Genomic DNA, 14,679 nt, shown 5'->3' on the forward strand with positions numbered 1-14,679 from the left:
AGAAGTGTGTGTGTGTGTGTGTGTGTGTGTGTGTGTGTTGTGCACAGATCCTGGGTGTGAAAAACATGAAGGTGTGAAAGACTCTCTGAGTTATTTCTGCCAGGTTTAATTTCAAACAGCTACAGGATGCTAACACTTACAATGTTGGATCTTCAGCTTCAGTAAAGGGAACGTCTTTGATTGTGGGGAAATGCAGTTCTAAGCTCTGCGTCTTTTAAGGTGGAACAGTGTGTTTAAAGGGAGTAAAATGGCTGTTTGAGGGAGAGTTACACGTCTGAAGAGTAAATTGTCTGTAAGTGTTTATTCACTATTTGAATTCCCACAGAAACTCATGAGTAACTCGGGGTGTTCAGTTTGTAGCGCTGTCGCTAACACAGTTAGCCTTCTCCCGAGTTTGAAGACATTTCCACCTTAAGTGATCTGAAACTGCAAAAATAAGTCAGTGTCACCACCCTGGTCCTATCTTGTCTAGTCTAGTGTCGTCCAGCTTTGCCTCCTCTCCTCTGGTTCTATTTTTTTCCTTCTGCCGTAGCCTAGGGTGCCCAGACGTCCTCTTTTACCCGGACATGTCCTCTTTTTTAGACTCAAAAAAATGTCCGGGCGGAATTTCACAAACGTCCGGGATTTTGTTTTTCTAGAGCTTACATAGAACTTCAAGAAGCGTTTCGTTCACAAACTAGTCCCGCCCTCCCCTACTCTGATTGGTTTGCTCGAGTGAGAAGGGGGCGTGGTGAAGTAGCCTAAACTCTTCTGATTGGATGGTCTGACTGTAGAGCTACCGTTATTGGTCGATAACCTTCTCTGTAAACATTTAATTGGTCAGTCTGCACGTCAGTAGTCCTTGTTTACGTCAGGCCAAGCTCATGTACCCACCGTCATCTCGAGCAGCTATGCTGAAACGTAAATGTAAGTTCTCGGATGAATTTAAAAAGAAATTCCCATGTTTTGTGTAGGAAATAAAGGTGTAAAGGACCTAAAAGCACACATAGGTTCAGCTAAGAATACAACGGCAGCGAGGGGCGAGAGCTCATCACCCCCGAGACGTGTCCTGATTTTCACCACCTCAGATCTGGTCACTCTACCGTAGCCTACAAACAACCTTCAAATTACATCATCAGAAGGTCTTCAGAATCAGTGCCCTGTGAATCTGCTGATGGAGGGTAATGCAGCGCGGTGGGAGTTGGGTCTGTTTCTACAGATTTGTATTAGTTTATTTCAGTCTTTTATTGTGGTGGAGGTACCCCTTTTAAAGAGAAGTGTACAGCTTTATTTTCACTCTGTCACTGCGTGTCGTTTCCTGCTTCAGTGCTTTAAACTTTAAAACTCTGAAATATTCAGAGCCACAGGTCTGGACCCTTCACGCTCTCGACCCAAAATGACGTCTAACTCAGACTCGTTTCTTCTGGATAATTAGCCTTATTTCCGAGGCGAGGGCTGGGGCTGGTTTTCAGCAGTGTTCCAAGCCCCCTGACCACCGTCCGCTCAGACGAGGTAAATGAGGCCAGTGCAGAGCGGCCGAACTGGGATTTGAATGGTCATTAAAGTTTAAACCGTCATAAATTCAGACAGTTTTGGACACAGTCCATTATCGGAGTGTGCAAGCACAACAAAACGCTGTGGGCAAACTTTGTCTCCCCTCTGTGACGCCGTCAGGGGCTCTGTGACTGTTCAGTGTCACTACACTCTGCTCTCCTTTTTTTATTGAACAGAGTTATTGTGGTGGAAGCGGTGCACTGTCATTCTTAATGAAATGTCTGAGACCAGGGACCCCACGAGCCCCACAGCAGTGTTCTCCCCCTGTGTAAACAACCCTGTTCCTTTAAATGATAATGAGCCGCTCGCTGTTCACCCCGACCCCGAGCGCACAGCAGTGAGGAGCGAGGAGCAGAAGCTCTGGTTTTTAGCCGTTTTCACTCTGTTCTCTTTCTTCTCCGTTTTTACTCAGTGCTCTTATTTCTCCGCGCTCGTTGTGTCTGTTTTACTGAGTTTAACCTCGTTTTTGCGCTCTCACATAAACACGGGTCCAGCGCTGTAATTGGACAGACTCAGACGAAGGGGCGGGGCCATTCTAAAGCCTCTGCACTTGACGTCAGAAGCGGAGCAGAATCAGAACAACGTGTTTTATCCTGTGATTTCTGACTCAGGCAGAGTATAGAAAGCTGACGGGGGGTCTTTTCTCACAGTGTGTGGGTTGGTGGGCTCCAGATCCACACATTATTGTGCACATGCACTGAACAAGATAAGACATTCTCTTTAAATGCTTTAACTGTATGGCGTTTACGTTTTTTATGGGTGATGTGCTGTTATTCTAGGGCTGTGGAAACAAACGCAGATACAGCACGAAGCTCCAGAGACCTCACTGTAATTCAACACAGCAGCAGGCAGCGGTCAGCCACCATGAAGGAAACGGCCTTCAGCTTTAATGTGGTAGAAAATCTAACCACACACACACACACAAACACACACACACAAACCTACCTGACTGGCTGGCATCAAGGCCGCAGTTATGCCAAGACTACTGTGCTCTAATCCGTCACGAACACCAAAGCAAATGTGAATCTACTGACAGGAAGACGATGCTGTGCTCTCTGCTCCTTATTATTTTTGCCTTTGACATGTTTCTTTAAAAACATATTTAATCCTTCCCTTCATAAAAACTACAGATAAAATCTTACATAGTTTAATAAAACACCATTCCCAGGACCTGAAATAGTGTACAAATTATATGCAAATATCTGGCAACCCAGCATGAAAAAGAGTCTTAAAACAGGCCCTGAATCTAACCCCAAACCTCTATGAACGTAACACTAAGCGGTAAACGGTTAGAAATACGTAGTGCTTTGTGTTTGTGTAGCACCATCGCTAACAGAAAACTGGGCTGCGTTGTAGCTCTTCTTTGGAAACATAGTTTGGAGTTTGAGTGTTTGTAGTGAAACAGCGCCACCAGTGGACGGGAGCTCATAAGCAAAATGTAGAAATGATAGCATTTCAGTCGGTATGTTTATTTTAGATGTGATATCACATTGTGAATTTAATTTCTTGTTATAACAATTTCCATATTTACATATTCATACAGAGCTTTATTAATTATTTATTTTAAACTTTATTTATTAACAGGAAAGGGCGGCACGGTGGTGCAGCAGGTAGGTGTCGCAGCCACACAGCTCCAGACTGTCTGTGAGGAGTGTGGTGTGTTCTCTCTGTGTCTGCGTGGGTTTCCTCCGGGTGACTGTCTGTGAGGAGTGTGGTGTGTTCTCTCTGTGTCTGCCTGGGTTTCCTCCGGGTGACTGTCTGTGAGGAGTGTGGTGTGTTCTCTCTGTGTCTGCCTGGGTTTCCTCCGGGTGACTGTCTGTGAGGAGTGTGGTGTGTTCTCTCTGTGTCTGCGTGGGTTTCCTCCGGGTGACTGTCTGTGAGGAGTGTGGTGTGTTCTCTCTGTGTCTGCGTGGGTTTCCTCCGGGTGACTGTCTGTGAGGAGTGTGGTGTGTTCTCTCTGTGTCTGCCTGGGTTTCCTCCGGGTGACTGTCTGTGAGGAGTGTGGTGTGTTCTCTCTGTGTCTGCGTGGGTTTCCTCCGGGTGACTGTCTGTGAGGAGTGTGGTGTGTTCTCTCTGTGTCTGCGTGGGTTTCCTCCGGGTGACTGTCTGTGAGGAGTGTGGTGTGTTCTCTCTGTGTCTGCGTGGGTTTCCTCCGGGTGCTCCGGTTTCCTCTCATGCTCCAAAAACACACATTGGTAGGTGGATTGGCGACTCAAAAGTGTCCGTAGGTGTGAGTGTGTGAGTGAATGTGTGTGTGCGTGTGTGTTGCCCTGTGAAGGACTGGCGCCCCATCCAGGGTGTGTTCCCGCCTTGCGCCCAATGATTCCAGGTAGGCTCTGGACCCACCGCGACTTTGAACTGGATAAGGGTTACAGATAAATAATGAATAAATGGTTATTAACAGAACTGTTCAGGCTCAGGCTGCGACTCAGGACAGAGGTGTAGTGCCTTTTTAACTGGATGTGTTAGGCCTTCAGTTCAGGTCCTGAAGGCCTGACCAATGGCAGAGCTCACTGCACTGTATCTGTGTAGGTTCCATGTCAAAATAAATGTGCAGCGCTTGAATGCAGTTAACATTGTGACGACATTTATTTAATGCTACGGAATTAAAATAAGGACTGTCCAGACGTTATAAGGTCTTCCCTGAAGGTCGAGAAGGTCCTGAGGGGTCAGTGTAAATTATGTGAATTTTTGTATTGCTGTTGTATAAACACACACACACACACACACACACACACACACACACACACACACAACCAATTCAGTGCTCAGAGAGTCTGCTGCCTGCAGGGAGCTGTTGTTTTATCTGCTCTCTACCTCTCTGCCGCTGGCCGTTCACTGGACATTTAAAGCTTTATTTAAAGCACATTCAGTCAGTTTACATTAGTGTGACCGAGCCACGGCCTCCTTCCAGAAGATTCTGCTCTGTTTACGAAGGTCGCTGTTTGTATTTAAAAAGGACTGGGGTTTAATCACTCGACGTGGGCTCAATCTTTAGGGAAATTTACATAAAATCATTTTATTTTCACCAAACAATATCTGCATTTTAATGTTGAACTTTTCAAAAGCAGTCCACTCTAGTGCTGCTCTGACAGTGGACGGAGGGGTGGATGGATTTATCTTTCCTTTATTGTCTTGCTCTCATGTGCTATCTCTCTTTTTTCCACTTTTTCTTTCTCTATCACACTCTTTCTTTTTCACTCTTTCCTTCTTTCTCTTGTATTTTTTTTATTTTCTTTTTCTTTCTTTCCCTAATCTCTCTCTCTCTCTCTCTGTCCCTCTCTCTCTCTCTCTCTCTCTCTCTCTGTCCCTCTCTCTCTCTCTCTCTCTCTCTCTCTCTCTCTCTCCTCTCCTGCTCTCTCTCTCTCTCTCTCTCTGTCTCTCTCTCTCTCTCTCTCTCTCTCTCTCTCTCTCTCTCTTTATACCTATATTGAATGAATGTATGTTAGCGTGGCTGTTACGTAAGGAGCGCAGCAGTAATAAAGCTCACCTTCCTTCGCTGTGGAATCTAATAACCCTCTGTAATAACCCTGTTGTTTGTCCTTGTTTGTGTTGTGTCTTTGATAATAACAGCTCTGCAAAAGACGTCGTATCTCTGAGGCTTTAGATCTGGAACAGAGTTCATTATTACAGCTGCGTTAATCCCCCGCCGACAAACACTGAGTAAAGCTCTCCTCCAAAAGTGATTAGACATGTTTTTAATTAAAATCTCTCCTCTCCTCCTCACCGCCGTGTGCTGAGCTCCCACTCAGAGTAAAAATACATCCTTCTACAGTCAGAGAGAGAGAGAGAGAGAGAGAGAGTGAGAGAGGGACAGAGAGAGAGTGAGAGAAAGAGAGAGAGAGAGAGATGGTGTAAAGAAACCTGCTGGAGTTATTCTACAAGTCTCTAATAAAAAAAACATGTTGCTGAGGAACAGGAGAATTTCATCATTACATATCACTGCCCACTCTCTCATCTCCACAGACCACACCACTCACTCTGTAGTTCTATAATTACACACTGTCCATCTGTTGCTCTGCATACTTTGTTTACCCCCACCACCGTTCCTCAGCGCTCAGGACCCCCACAGAGCAGGTGTGATGTGGTGGTGGATCATTCTCAGCGCTGCAGTGACACTGACGTGGTGGTGGTGTGTTAGTGTGTGTTGTGCTGGTGTAGAGTGGATCAGACACAGCAGTGCTGCTGGAGTTTTTAAACCCTGTGTCCACTCTCTGTCCACTCTGTGAGACACTCCTCCCTCGTTGGTCCACCTTGTAGATGTAGAGTCAGAGACAGTAGCTCATCTGTCGTTCCTATCATCACCATTTAGACAGAGAACCGAGGCATTAACCTCAGGGAAAAAGACGAAAAATAAAGACAGAGGGAGGGAGAGGGAGAAAGCGTGAGAGAGAGGGAGTAAAAACAGAAAGGGAGAGGGAGGGGCAAACAGAAATAGAGTGAGTGAGCGTGTGTGTGTGTGTTCTTCAGTGCTGCAGGAGTGTGTGGACGGAGCAGTCGGTTTCACTGCAGCAGTTTCTTCAGACACAGCTTGGAACAGACTGCGTGAGATCACAGCGCATCACTTTGTATTCGATTTTCCTAAGAAATAAAAGTGTGAGTGGACTCTAAGGTGGAGAGCAACCACTTCAGCAGCGAACGTCCAGGAGAAGGTCCAGGAGAGTTCAGAAGGATGATCTGTGAAGTCCAGGAAGATGTCAAGGAAAACTTGAAGCAAAGTCACAGAGAGCGTCCAGTAGAGTCCATAAAAACCTCTCGTAGAGTCTAAGAGAACAATCATCAAAGTCCAGAAAACTTCAAACAAGGTCCAGGAGAACGTCCAGGAAAACTATTCAAAGCAAACTACAACAGAGTCCAGGGGAACAGTCAGAGGCGTCCAGAAATACTACCTGCAAAGTCCTGGAGAAATTCCAGTACAGTTCTGAACGTTTTCAAGCAGTGTTTATAGGAGAAGGTCCAACTGAGTCGTGAAGATGATTCAGCACAGTCCAGGAGCAGACTGAAGCCACACAGCTCAGAATACACGAGATGGCATTAGTTTACACTGCATTACTCAGTATTAGAGTCATCAGTATTGTTTGAAGGATCAACAGAGTCCAGGGGAACATTTAGGAGAACATCTGGCAGATTCCAGGAGAAGATCCAGGACAGGATTCAACCACAGTAGAGCATTAGCTCTGCGATTAGCTTTGGCTACTTTATGATCATTGCTTTGCCTTTGATTTATTGTTTAAAGGAGCATTCAAGAGAACCTCGGCATCCAGGAGAAGGTCCATGTGTTCCTGACTCTCAGTGAAGTGTGTGTGTGTGTGTGTGTGTGTGGCTTGAGCGTGTCATCTCCAGACGCTCAATAATTCAGAACCTCTCCGCCTTCAGCTCACAACTTCTCCTTTCTACAACAACTTTCTGGCTCCAGCCTCTCCTGCACATTCCCTGCTTTTCACTGCAGTTTGACTCTGTGTGTGTGTTTGTGTGTGTGTGTGTGTGTGTGGGTGGGTGTGTTTGCTTATGACGAATCCTCAAACAAGACGCAAAATCAGCGAACAACCCGGACATGAAGGGACCGTCTGACCACAACACACCGATCCTCGTTTTCTGAAATAAAATACAGTAGCCGTCATCTATCTCCCAGAAGGGAAGCGAAGACTGATCCATATGGGACTTGACTCAGACTCAAACCCAGACCAAAGGTCTCTGACCGGAAATCTCTGCAGTGTGTAGGGTGTGTTGAAACGGGGGAGGGGGAGGGGGAAACTCCTCTGGTTCTTACCATGGCGGGATGTACCAGCCGCTGCAGACAGGGGGTGCTCAAGCTCATCCAGTCGTTCCAAAGACTCGTCTCAGGAACGCTAACCAAAGGTAGGACACCTGGGACAAATACGATCAAACAGCAAATAGTCTTAAGTATGGTCTTAAGTGCTTATTACATATTTATTATATAGTTATTAACCCACAACTTATTAATGTCCTTCATAATGAAGGTGTAAATCTAATAATGTGATTTTATTCTTTATTACAGTGTAATAACTTTAATAAACAGTTGTATAACTGCTCTAAAGCTACAATATTAAAGAAGAGAGTAAATACTTGTCCGATTACTAAAGTAAATGACTTATTTACTAATTAATAAGAGTTATTCATTATTGTAAATGATTCAACATCAAACATGAGATGTGCATCAGTGGGGATCTACTGAAAAAATAAAGTGTAGGTTCAGTTGTGTGAAGAGAGTCTGAATTCAAAAAAAAGAGTTTGCTGCCTATTTTGAGCCTGTGATGTCAGTTGGATATTTGCAGCTCGTGTGCAATCATCCCTTGTTGGTGCAGGAGCTAATTCACGGTTCCAGCTTCCACCCACAAATGCTCTTGTGATACTGGAGAAGCACCACAGGAATTAAAGCTTTAGGATGTAGTTGGGTCTGTGTCACTGGGGTCATGAGCAAATATTGAATTCAGGCTCGGATCTAATCTTGATTTCTCTATCGCTGAAGTGAATGGGAATTTCTCAAATGACCCCCGCTGCGCCCCGTAGTTCCAGTGTGGAGTGAGGGAGTGCTTATCTGAGACCCATGATGTAAACCAACGACATCGGCCCAGGGGCTGAATCACAGCAGTTTCTTAAGAAAGTAATTCTGAAATGTGATTTATTTTTCTCATATAATTCACACGTAAATAGATCAATAATTATCCTTCAACACAGTTGTAATTGTAAGAGCAGGTAATATTCTTTAAAATATAAACATTCACAAGGTTTTCTTAACCTTACGAAAGCCATACACACGTCTTAGGGTTGAGTATGAGTTCAGGTAAAACTCTAAAATGATCAGATGAAAGTGCTGTATCAATAGAGTCTAATTGAACAAGATAAAGCCTGGAGATTGTTCTTAAAGCTGTTTCTGTGCTGTTCCTTGTGTTTCCCTGGTGTCCCATGTGCTCCTTTAGGTTTCGGATTTGTCCCAGTCTCCTCCTTGGTCTCCTCTTAGCTCCACCTTGTGATTAGTGTTTCCACCTGTGTCTCCTTTGTTCTTGTTTAATTCTGTTCAGTTCAGTTTGTTTTCCGTCTCTCCTTAAACTGAACAACATTCATTCATTCATTGTCTGTGACCCTTATCCAGTTCAGGGCAGCGGTGGGTCCAGAGCCTACCTGGAATCACTGGGTGCAAGGCAGGAACACAACCTGCAGGGGGCGCCGGTCCTTCACAGGGCGACACACACTCACTTCAGAAAATAACTACGACATTTTAAGATAATGTTTGAGAACTTCTTAAATACTTAGTGAATTATCTTAAGATAATTCTTACATCTTTTAACGGCAGCTTCAGTGAATCCAACCCCTGGTCGGTCACCTCTGGCTGGTTCTGGTTCTGTGTTGTGTGATTAGTGATTAGTCTTGGACACCAGAGGCATCACCGAAGTCACCCAGAGACCAGGAGTCCTCAAAACCACTCCCTCTAGTGTGTTTTAAAGGGTTCTGCATTAAAGGACTTACCACCTGATCTTCGTTCCTTTGTTCTTAGCGCTCCCTGCATTGCTCTTTGGCTTTACTCTATTTATAAACCAACTCTTTGGAGACTGCTCCAAGTTTCCAGTTCTGATCAATACACCCTTGGTTTCTTCACTAGAGGGATTTTCCGTTCTCTAAAGCCACTAAACACTCGTCTGTACAGCTGCGGAACTGGGTCTGAAAATCGAATCAAATTTAATCGCATCGATTGGGTCCAGACCTCCAGCGCAGTCCCCAAAGTCAGAGGTAAATGGAAAGCAAGGTGTGTGTGTGTGTGTGTGTGTGTGTGTGTGTGTGTGTGTGTGTGTGTGTGTGTGTTTGCAACAGTGAATGGGCCGGTACTGGTATCTGAACCACAGCGAAAATTAATAATGCACCAAGCCCCTGTTACGCTTCTGAATTAGATAGTTACACACAATTGGTTTGTATAATCATACTTTGTGTGCGTGTGTGTGTGTGTGTGTGTGTAGGGTGTATTATAGATGAATAATTCATTTCGTTAAGTAATTTCACTTTAAATATAATCGATATGTTTAATTATCACATAAAATATGTTTAAATATGTTTGGAATTTAAAATAATTCTATTTCTACATGTGAGTGAGTGAGTGTCTTGGTGACTCTGTGATGGACTGAGTGAGTGACTGGGTGAGCGTGTGAGTGACTGGGTGAGTGACTGTGTGAGTGACTGGGTGAGCTTGTGAGTGACTGGGTGAGCGTGTGAGTGACTGGGTGAGTGTGTGAATGACTGGGTGAGCGGTTGAATGACTAGGTGTGTGTGTGTGAGTGACTGGGTGAGTGTGTGAGTGACTAAGTGAATGTGTGAGTGCATGAATGACTGGGTGAGTGTGTGAGTGACTGGGTGAGCGTGACTGGGTGAGCATGTGAATGTCTGGATGAATGTGTGAGTGACCAAGTGACTGTGTGAGTGACTGAGTGAATGTGTGGGTGTCTGCATGAGTGACTGGGTGACTGCGTGAGTGACTGGGTGAGCATGTAAGTGACTGGATGAACTTGTGAGTGACTGGTTGAACGTGTGAGTGTCTGGGTGAGTGTGTGAGTGACTGTGTGTGTGTGAGTGACTAGGTGTGTGTGAGTGACTGGGTGAGCATGTGAGTGACTAGGTATGTGAGTGAGTGACTGGGTGAGCATGTGAGTGACTGGGTGAGCGTGTGAGTGACTGGGTGAGTGTGTGAGTGACTGGGTGAATGTGTGAGTGACTGGGTGAGTGTGTGAGTGACTGGGTGAGCATGTGAGTGACTGTGTGAGTGACTGGGTGAGTGTGTGAGTAACTGGGTGAGCGTGTGAGTGACTGGGTGAGCGTGTGAGTGACTGGGTGAGCATGTGAGTGTATGTGTGACTGGCTGAGTGTGTCAGTGACTGTGTGAGTGACTGGGTGAGCATGTGAGTTTATGTGTGACTGGGTGAGTGTATGAGTGACTGGGTGAGTGTGTGAGTGACTGGGTGAGTGTGTGTGTGTGTGAGTGTGTGAGTGACTGGGTGAGTGAGTGTTTGAGTGACTGAGTGAGTGTGTGAGTGACTGGGTGAGTGTTTAAGTGACTGGGTGAGTGTGTGAGTGACTGAGTGTATGTGTGACTGTGTGAGTGACTGTGATATTGTGAGTGACTGGGTGAGTGTGTGAGTGTCTGGATGAGTGTGTAAGTGACTGGGTGAGTGTGTGAGTGACTGTTGAGTGTGAGTGACTGGGTGAGTGTTTAAGTGACTGGGTGAGTATTTAAGTGACTGGGTGAGTGAGTGACTGAGTGAGTGTGTGAGTGACTGGGTGAGTGACTATGAGTGACTGGGTGAGCGTGAGAGTGACTGGGTGAGCATGTGAGTGACTGGGTGAGCGTGTGAGTGACTGGGTGAGTGTGAGAGTGACTGTCGAGTGTGAGAGTGACTGTCGAGTGTGAGTGACTGGGTGAGTGTTTAAGTGACTGGATGAGTGTTTAAGTGACTGGCTGAGTGTGTCAGTGACTGTGTGAGTGACTGGGTGAGCATGTGAGTTTATGTGTGACTGGGTGAGTGTATGAGTGACTGGGTGAGTGTGTGAGTGACTGGGTGAGTGTGTGTGTGTGTGAGTGTGTGAGTGACTGGGTGAGTGAGTGTTTGAGTGACTGAGTGAGTGTGTGAGTGACTGGGTGAGTGTTTAAGTGACTGGGTGAGTGTGTGAGTGACTGAGTGTATGTGTGACTGTGTGAGTGACTGTGATATTGTGAGTGACTGGGTGAGTGTGTGAGTGTCTGGATGAGTGTGTAAGTGACTGGGTGAGTGTGTGAGTGACTGTTGAGTGTGAGTGACTGGGTGAGTGTTTAAGTGACTGGGTGAGTATTTAAGTGACTGGGTGAGTGAGTGACTGAGTGAGTGTGTGAGTGACTGGGTGAGTGACTATGAGTGACTGGGTGAGCGTGAGAGTGACTGGGTGAGCATGTGAGTGACTGGGTGAGCGTGTGAGTGACTGGGTGAGTGTGAGAGTGACTGTCGAGTGTGAGAGTGACTGTCGAGTGTGAGTGACTGGGTGAGTGTTTAAGTGACTGGATGAGTGTTTAAGTGACTGGGTGAGTGTGTGAGTGACTGAGTGAGTATGTGAGTGACTGTCGAGTGTGAGTGACTGGGTGAGTGTTTAAGTGACTGGGTGAGTGTTTAAGTGACTGGGTGAGTGAGTGTGTGAGTGACTAAGTGAGTGTGTGAATGACTGGGTGAGTGTTTAAGTGACTGGGTGAGTGTGTGAGTGACTGAGTGAGTGACTGTGCAATTGTGAGTGAATGGGTGAGTCTGTGAATGTCTGGATGAGTGTGTAAGTGACTGGGTGAGTATGTGAGTGACTGTCGAGTGTGAGTGACTGGGTGAGTGTTTAAGTGACTGGGTGAGTGTGTGAGTGACTGAGTGAGTGTATGTGTGACTGTGTGAGTGACTGTGTTATTGTGAGTGGATGGGTGAGTCTGTGAGTGTCTGGATGAGTGTGTGAGTGACTGGGTCAGTGACTTGGTGGATGACTAGATGATTGTGTAAGTGACTGGGTGAGTGTTTGTGTGACTGGGTGAGTGTGTGTTTGACTGTGCACGTGTGTGAGTGACTGTGCGAGTGTGAGTGACTGGGTGAGCATGTGAGTGTCTGGGTGAGCGTGGGAGTGACTGGGTGAGTGTGTGAGTGACTGGGTGTGTGTGAGTGACTGGGTGAGTGTATGTGTGACTGGGTAAGTGTATGAGTGACTGGGTGAGTGTGAGAGTAACTGGTTGAGTGTGTGAATGACTGGCTGAGTCTGTCAGTGACGTTGCGAGTGTGTGAGTGACTGGGTGAGTCTCTAAGTGTCTGTTTGAGTGTGTGAGTGACTGAGTGAGTGTGTGTGTGACTGAGTGAGTGTTTGAGTGACTGGGTGAGTGTTTAAGTGACTGGGTGAGTGTGTGAGTGACTGAGTGAGTGTATGTGTGACTGTGTGAGTGTGTGAGTGACTGTGCGAGTGTGAGTGACTGGGTGAGTCTGTGAGTGTATGGATGAGTGTGTGAGTGACTGGGTGGGTGACTAGGTGATTGTGTAAGTGAATGGGTGAGTGTATGTGTGACTGGGTGAGTGTGTAAATGACTGGGTGAGTGTGTGTGTGACTGTGCGAGTGTGTGAGTGAGTGTATGTGTGACTGTGCGAGTGTGTGAGTGACTGTGCGAGTATGAGTGACTGGGTGAGTCTGTGAGTGTCTAGATGAGTGTGTGAGTGACTGGGTGAGTGACTGGATGGGTGACTAGGTGAGTGAGTGTTTGAGTGACTGAGTGAGTGTGTGAGTGACTGGGTGAGTGTTTAAGTGACTGGGTGAGTGTGTGAGTGACTGAGTGAGTGTATGTGTGACTGTGTGAGTGACTGGGTGAGTCTGTGAGTGTCTGGATGAGTGTGCGAGTGACTGGGTGAGTATGTGTGTGACTGAGTGAGAGAGTGTGTGAGTGACTAGGTGAGCGTTTAAGTGACTGGGTGAGTTTTTAAGTGACTGGCTGAGTGTGTGAGTGACTGTGCGAGTGTGCGTGACTGGGTGAGTCTGTGAGTGTATGGATGAGTGTGTGAGTGACTGGGTGAGTGACTGGATGGGTGACTAGGTGATTGTGTAAGTGACTGGGTGAGTGTATGTGTGACTGTGCGAGTGTGTGAGTGACTGTGTGAGTGTGAGTGACTGTGTGAGTCTGTGAGTGTCTGGATGAGTTTGTGAGTGACTGGGTGAGTGTGTGAGTGACTGTGTGAGTGTGAGTGACTGTGTGAGTCTGTGAGTGTCTGGATGAGTTTGTGAGTGACTGGGTGAGTGTGTGAGTGACTGTGCGAGTGTGCGTGACTGGGTGAGTCTGTGAATGTATGGATGAGTGTGTGAGTGACTGGGTGAGTGACTAGATGGGTGACTAGGTGATTGTGTAAGTGACTGGGTGAGTGTATGTGTGACTGTGCGAGTGTGTGAGTGACTGTGTGAATGTGAGTGACTGTGTGAGTCTGTGAGTGTCTGGATGAGTTTGTGAGTGACTGGGTGAGTGTGTGAGTGACAGAGTGAGTGTGTGAGTGACTGAGTGAGTGTGGGAGTGAGTGTGTGAGTGACTGGGTGAGTGTGTGATTGACTGGGTGAGTGTATGAGTGACTGGGTGAGTGTGTGAGTGACTGCGAGTGTGCGTGACTGGGTGAGTCTGTGAGTGTATGGATGAGTGTGTGAGTGACTGGGTGAGTGACTAGATGGGTGACTAGGTGATTGTGTAAGTGACTGGGTGAGTGTATGTGTGACTGTGTGAGTGTGAGTGACTGTGTGAGTCTGTGAGTGTCTGGATGAGTTTGTGAGAGACTGGGTGAGTGTGTGAGTGACAGAGTGAGTGTGTGAGTGACTGAGTGAGTGTGGGAGTGAGTGTGTGAGTGACTGGGTGAGTGTGTAAGTGACTGAGTGAGTGTGTGAGTGACTGGGTGAGTGTGTGAGTGACTGGGTGAGTGTGTAAATGTCTGGGTTAGTGACTGGGCGAGTGTGTAAGTGACTGGGTGAGTGTCTGGGTGAGTGTGTGAGTGAATGTTTGCATGACTGTGTGAGTGTTTGTGTGACTGGGTGAGTGTGGTGCTGTATCCAGGGAGCCTGGCAGGCTCTGGACCCACACCCACCCTCATCAGAATGACACACTTACAGAAGATGAATGAATGAAAGAATCAATAATAATTAATATAAATTTGACCAATAAAACCATGCTGCATTCTCAGATACGGACTGTGGTTCACTGAGTGAAAGCCAGGACGCAGGAGTCAGGGAGCTGCATGTGAGACTCGGGGTGAGAGCCGCTGATGTATTTTTGATGTCATGTATCATCCAGTGTGAGTTCATGATGGGACAAAGAGATGTTTCCTCCGTCCCAAAGGCCCTGGAGCAGCTCTGCAGAGCTGGAGACGCTGGGGTTACTGTGTTTGTTGGATTCCGCTGGCGTTTTCATCATCTCACGGACTCAGAAACACAGTAAAAACATTCAGGACCGGACCGCGGTGGTCTCAAAGCTGAGGGTCTGACATAGATTTGTGAAGGCTTTGGTTGAGACCTTATTCAAAGCAGGTCAAGTCAGTGTAATATTAGGAGTCTTGCCCAAGGACACATATTTACCTGAGTGCCAATAGAGAACAGTGATGTCACTAAAACACAAAATCCATG

The 14,679-nt window shown here is 46.6% G+C and overlaps 1 protein-coding gene across 1 annotated transcript in view; it reads left to right on the forward strand.

Moving 5' to 3' along the window:
- Nucleotides 1–6,078: 6,078 nt before the first annotated feature.
- The window catches only part of kcnip1b (Kv channel interacting protein 1 b), a 36,652-nt gene continuing 28,051 nt past the window's right edge, over nt 6,079–14,679 (forward strand). Inside the window, exon 1 of the mRNA XM_066650591.1 lies at nt 6,079–7,392. Coding sequence (XP_066506688.1) covers nt 7,305–7,392 — 88 coding nt within the window. The 5' untranslated portion in view covers nt 6,079–7,304. The remainder of the gene's footprint in view (nt 7,393–14,679) is intronic.

This window comes from Hoplias malabaricus, chromosome 18, assembly GCF_029633855.1.
Source record: "Hoplias malabaricus isolate fHopMal1 chromosome 18, fHopMal1.hap1, whole genome shotgun sequence".
In the NCBI taxonomy this organism is placed as follows: domain Eukaryota; kingdom Metazoa; phylum Chordata; class Actinopteri; order Characiformes; family Erythrinidae; genus Hoplias; species Hoplias malabaricus.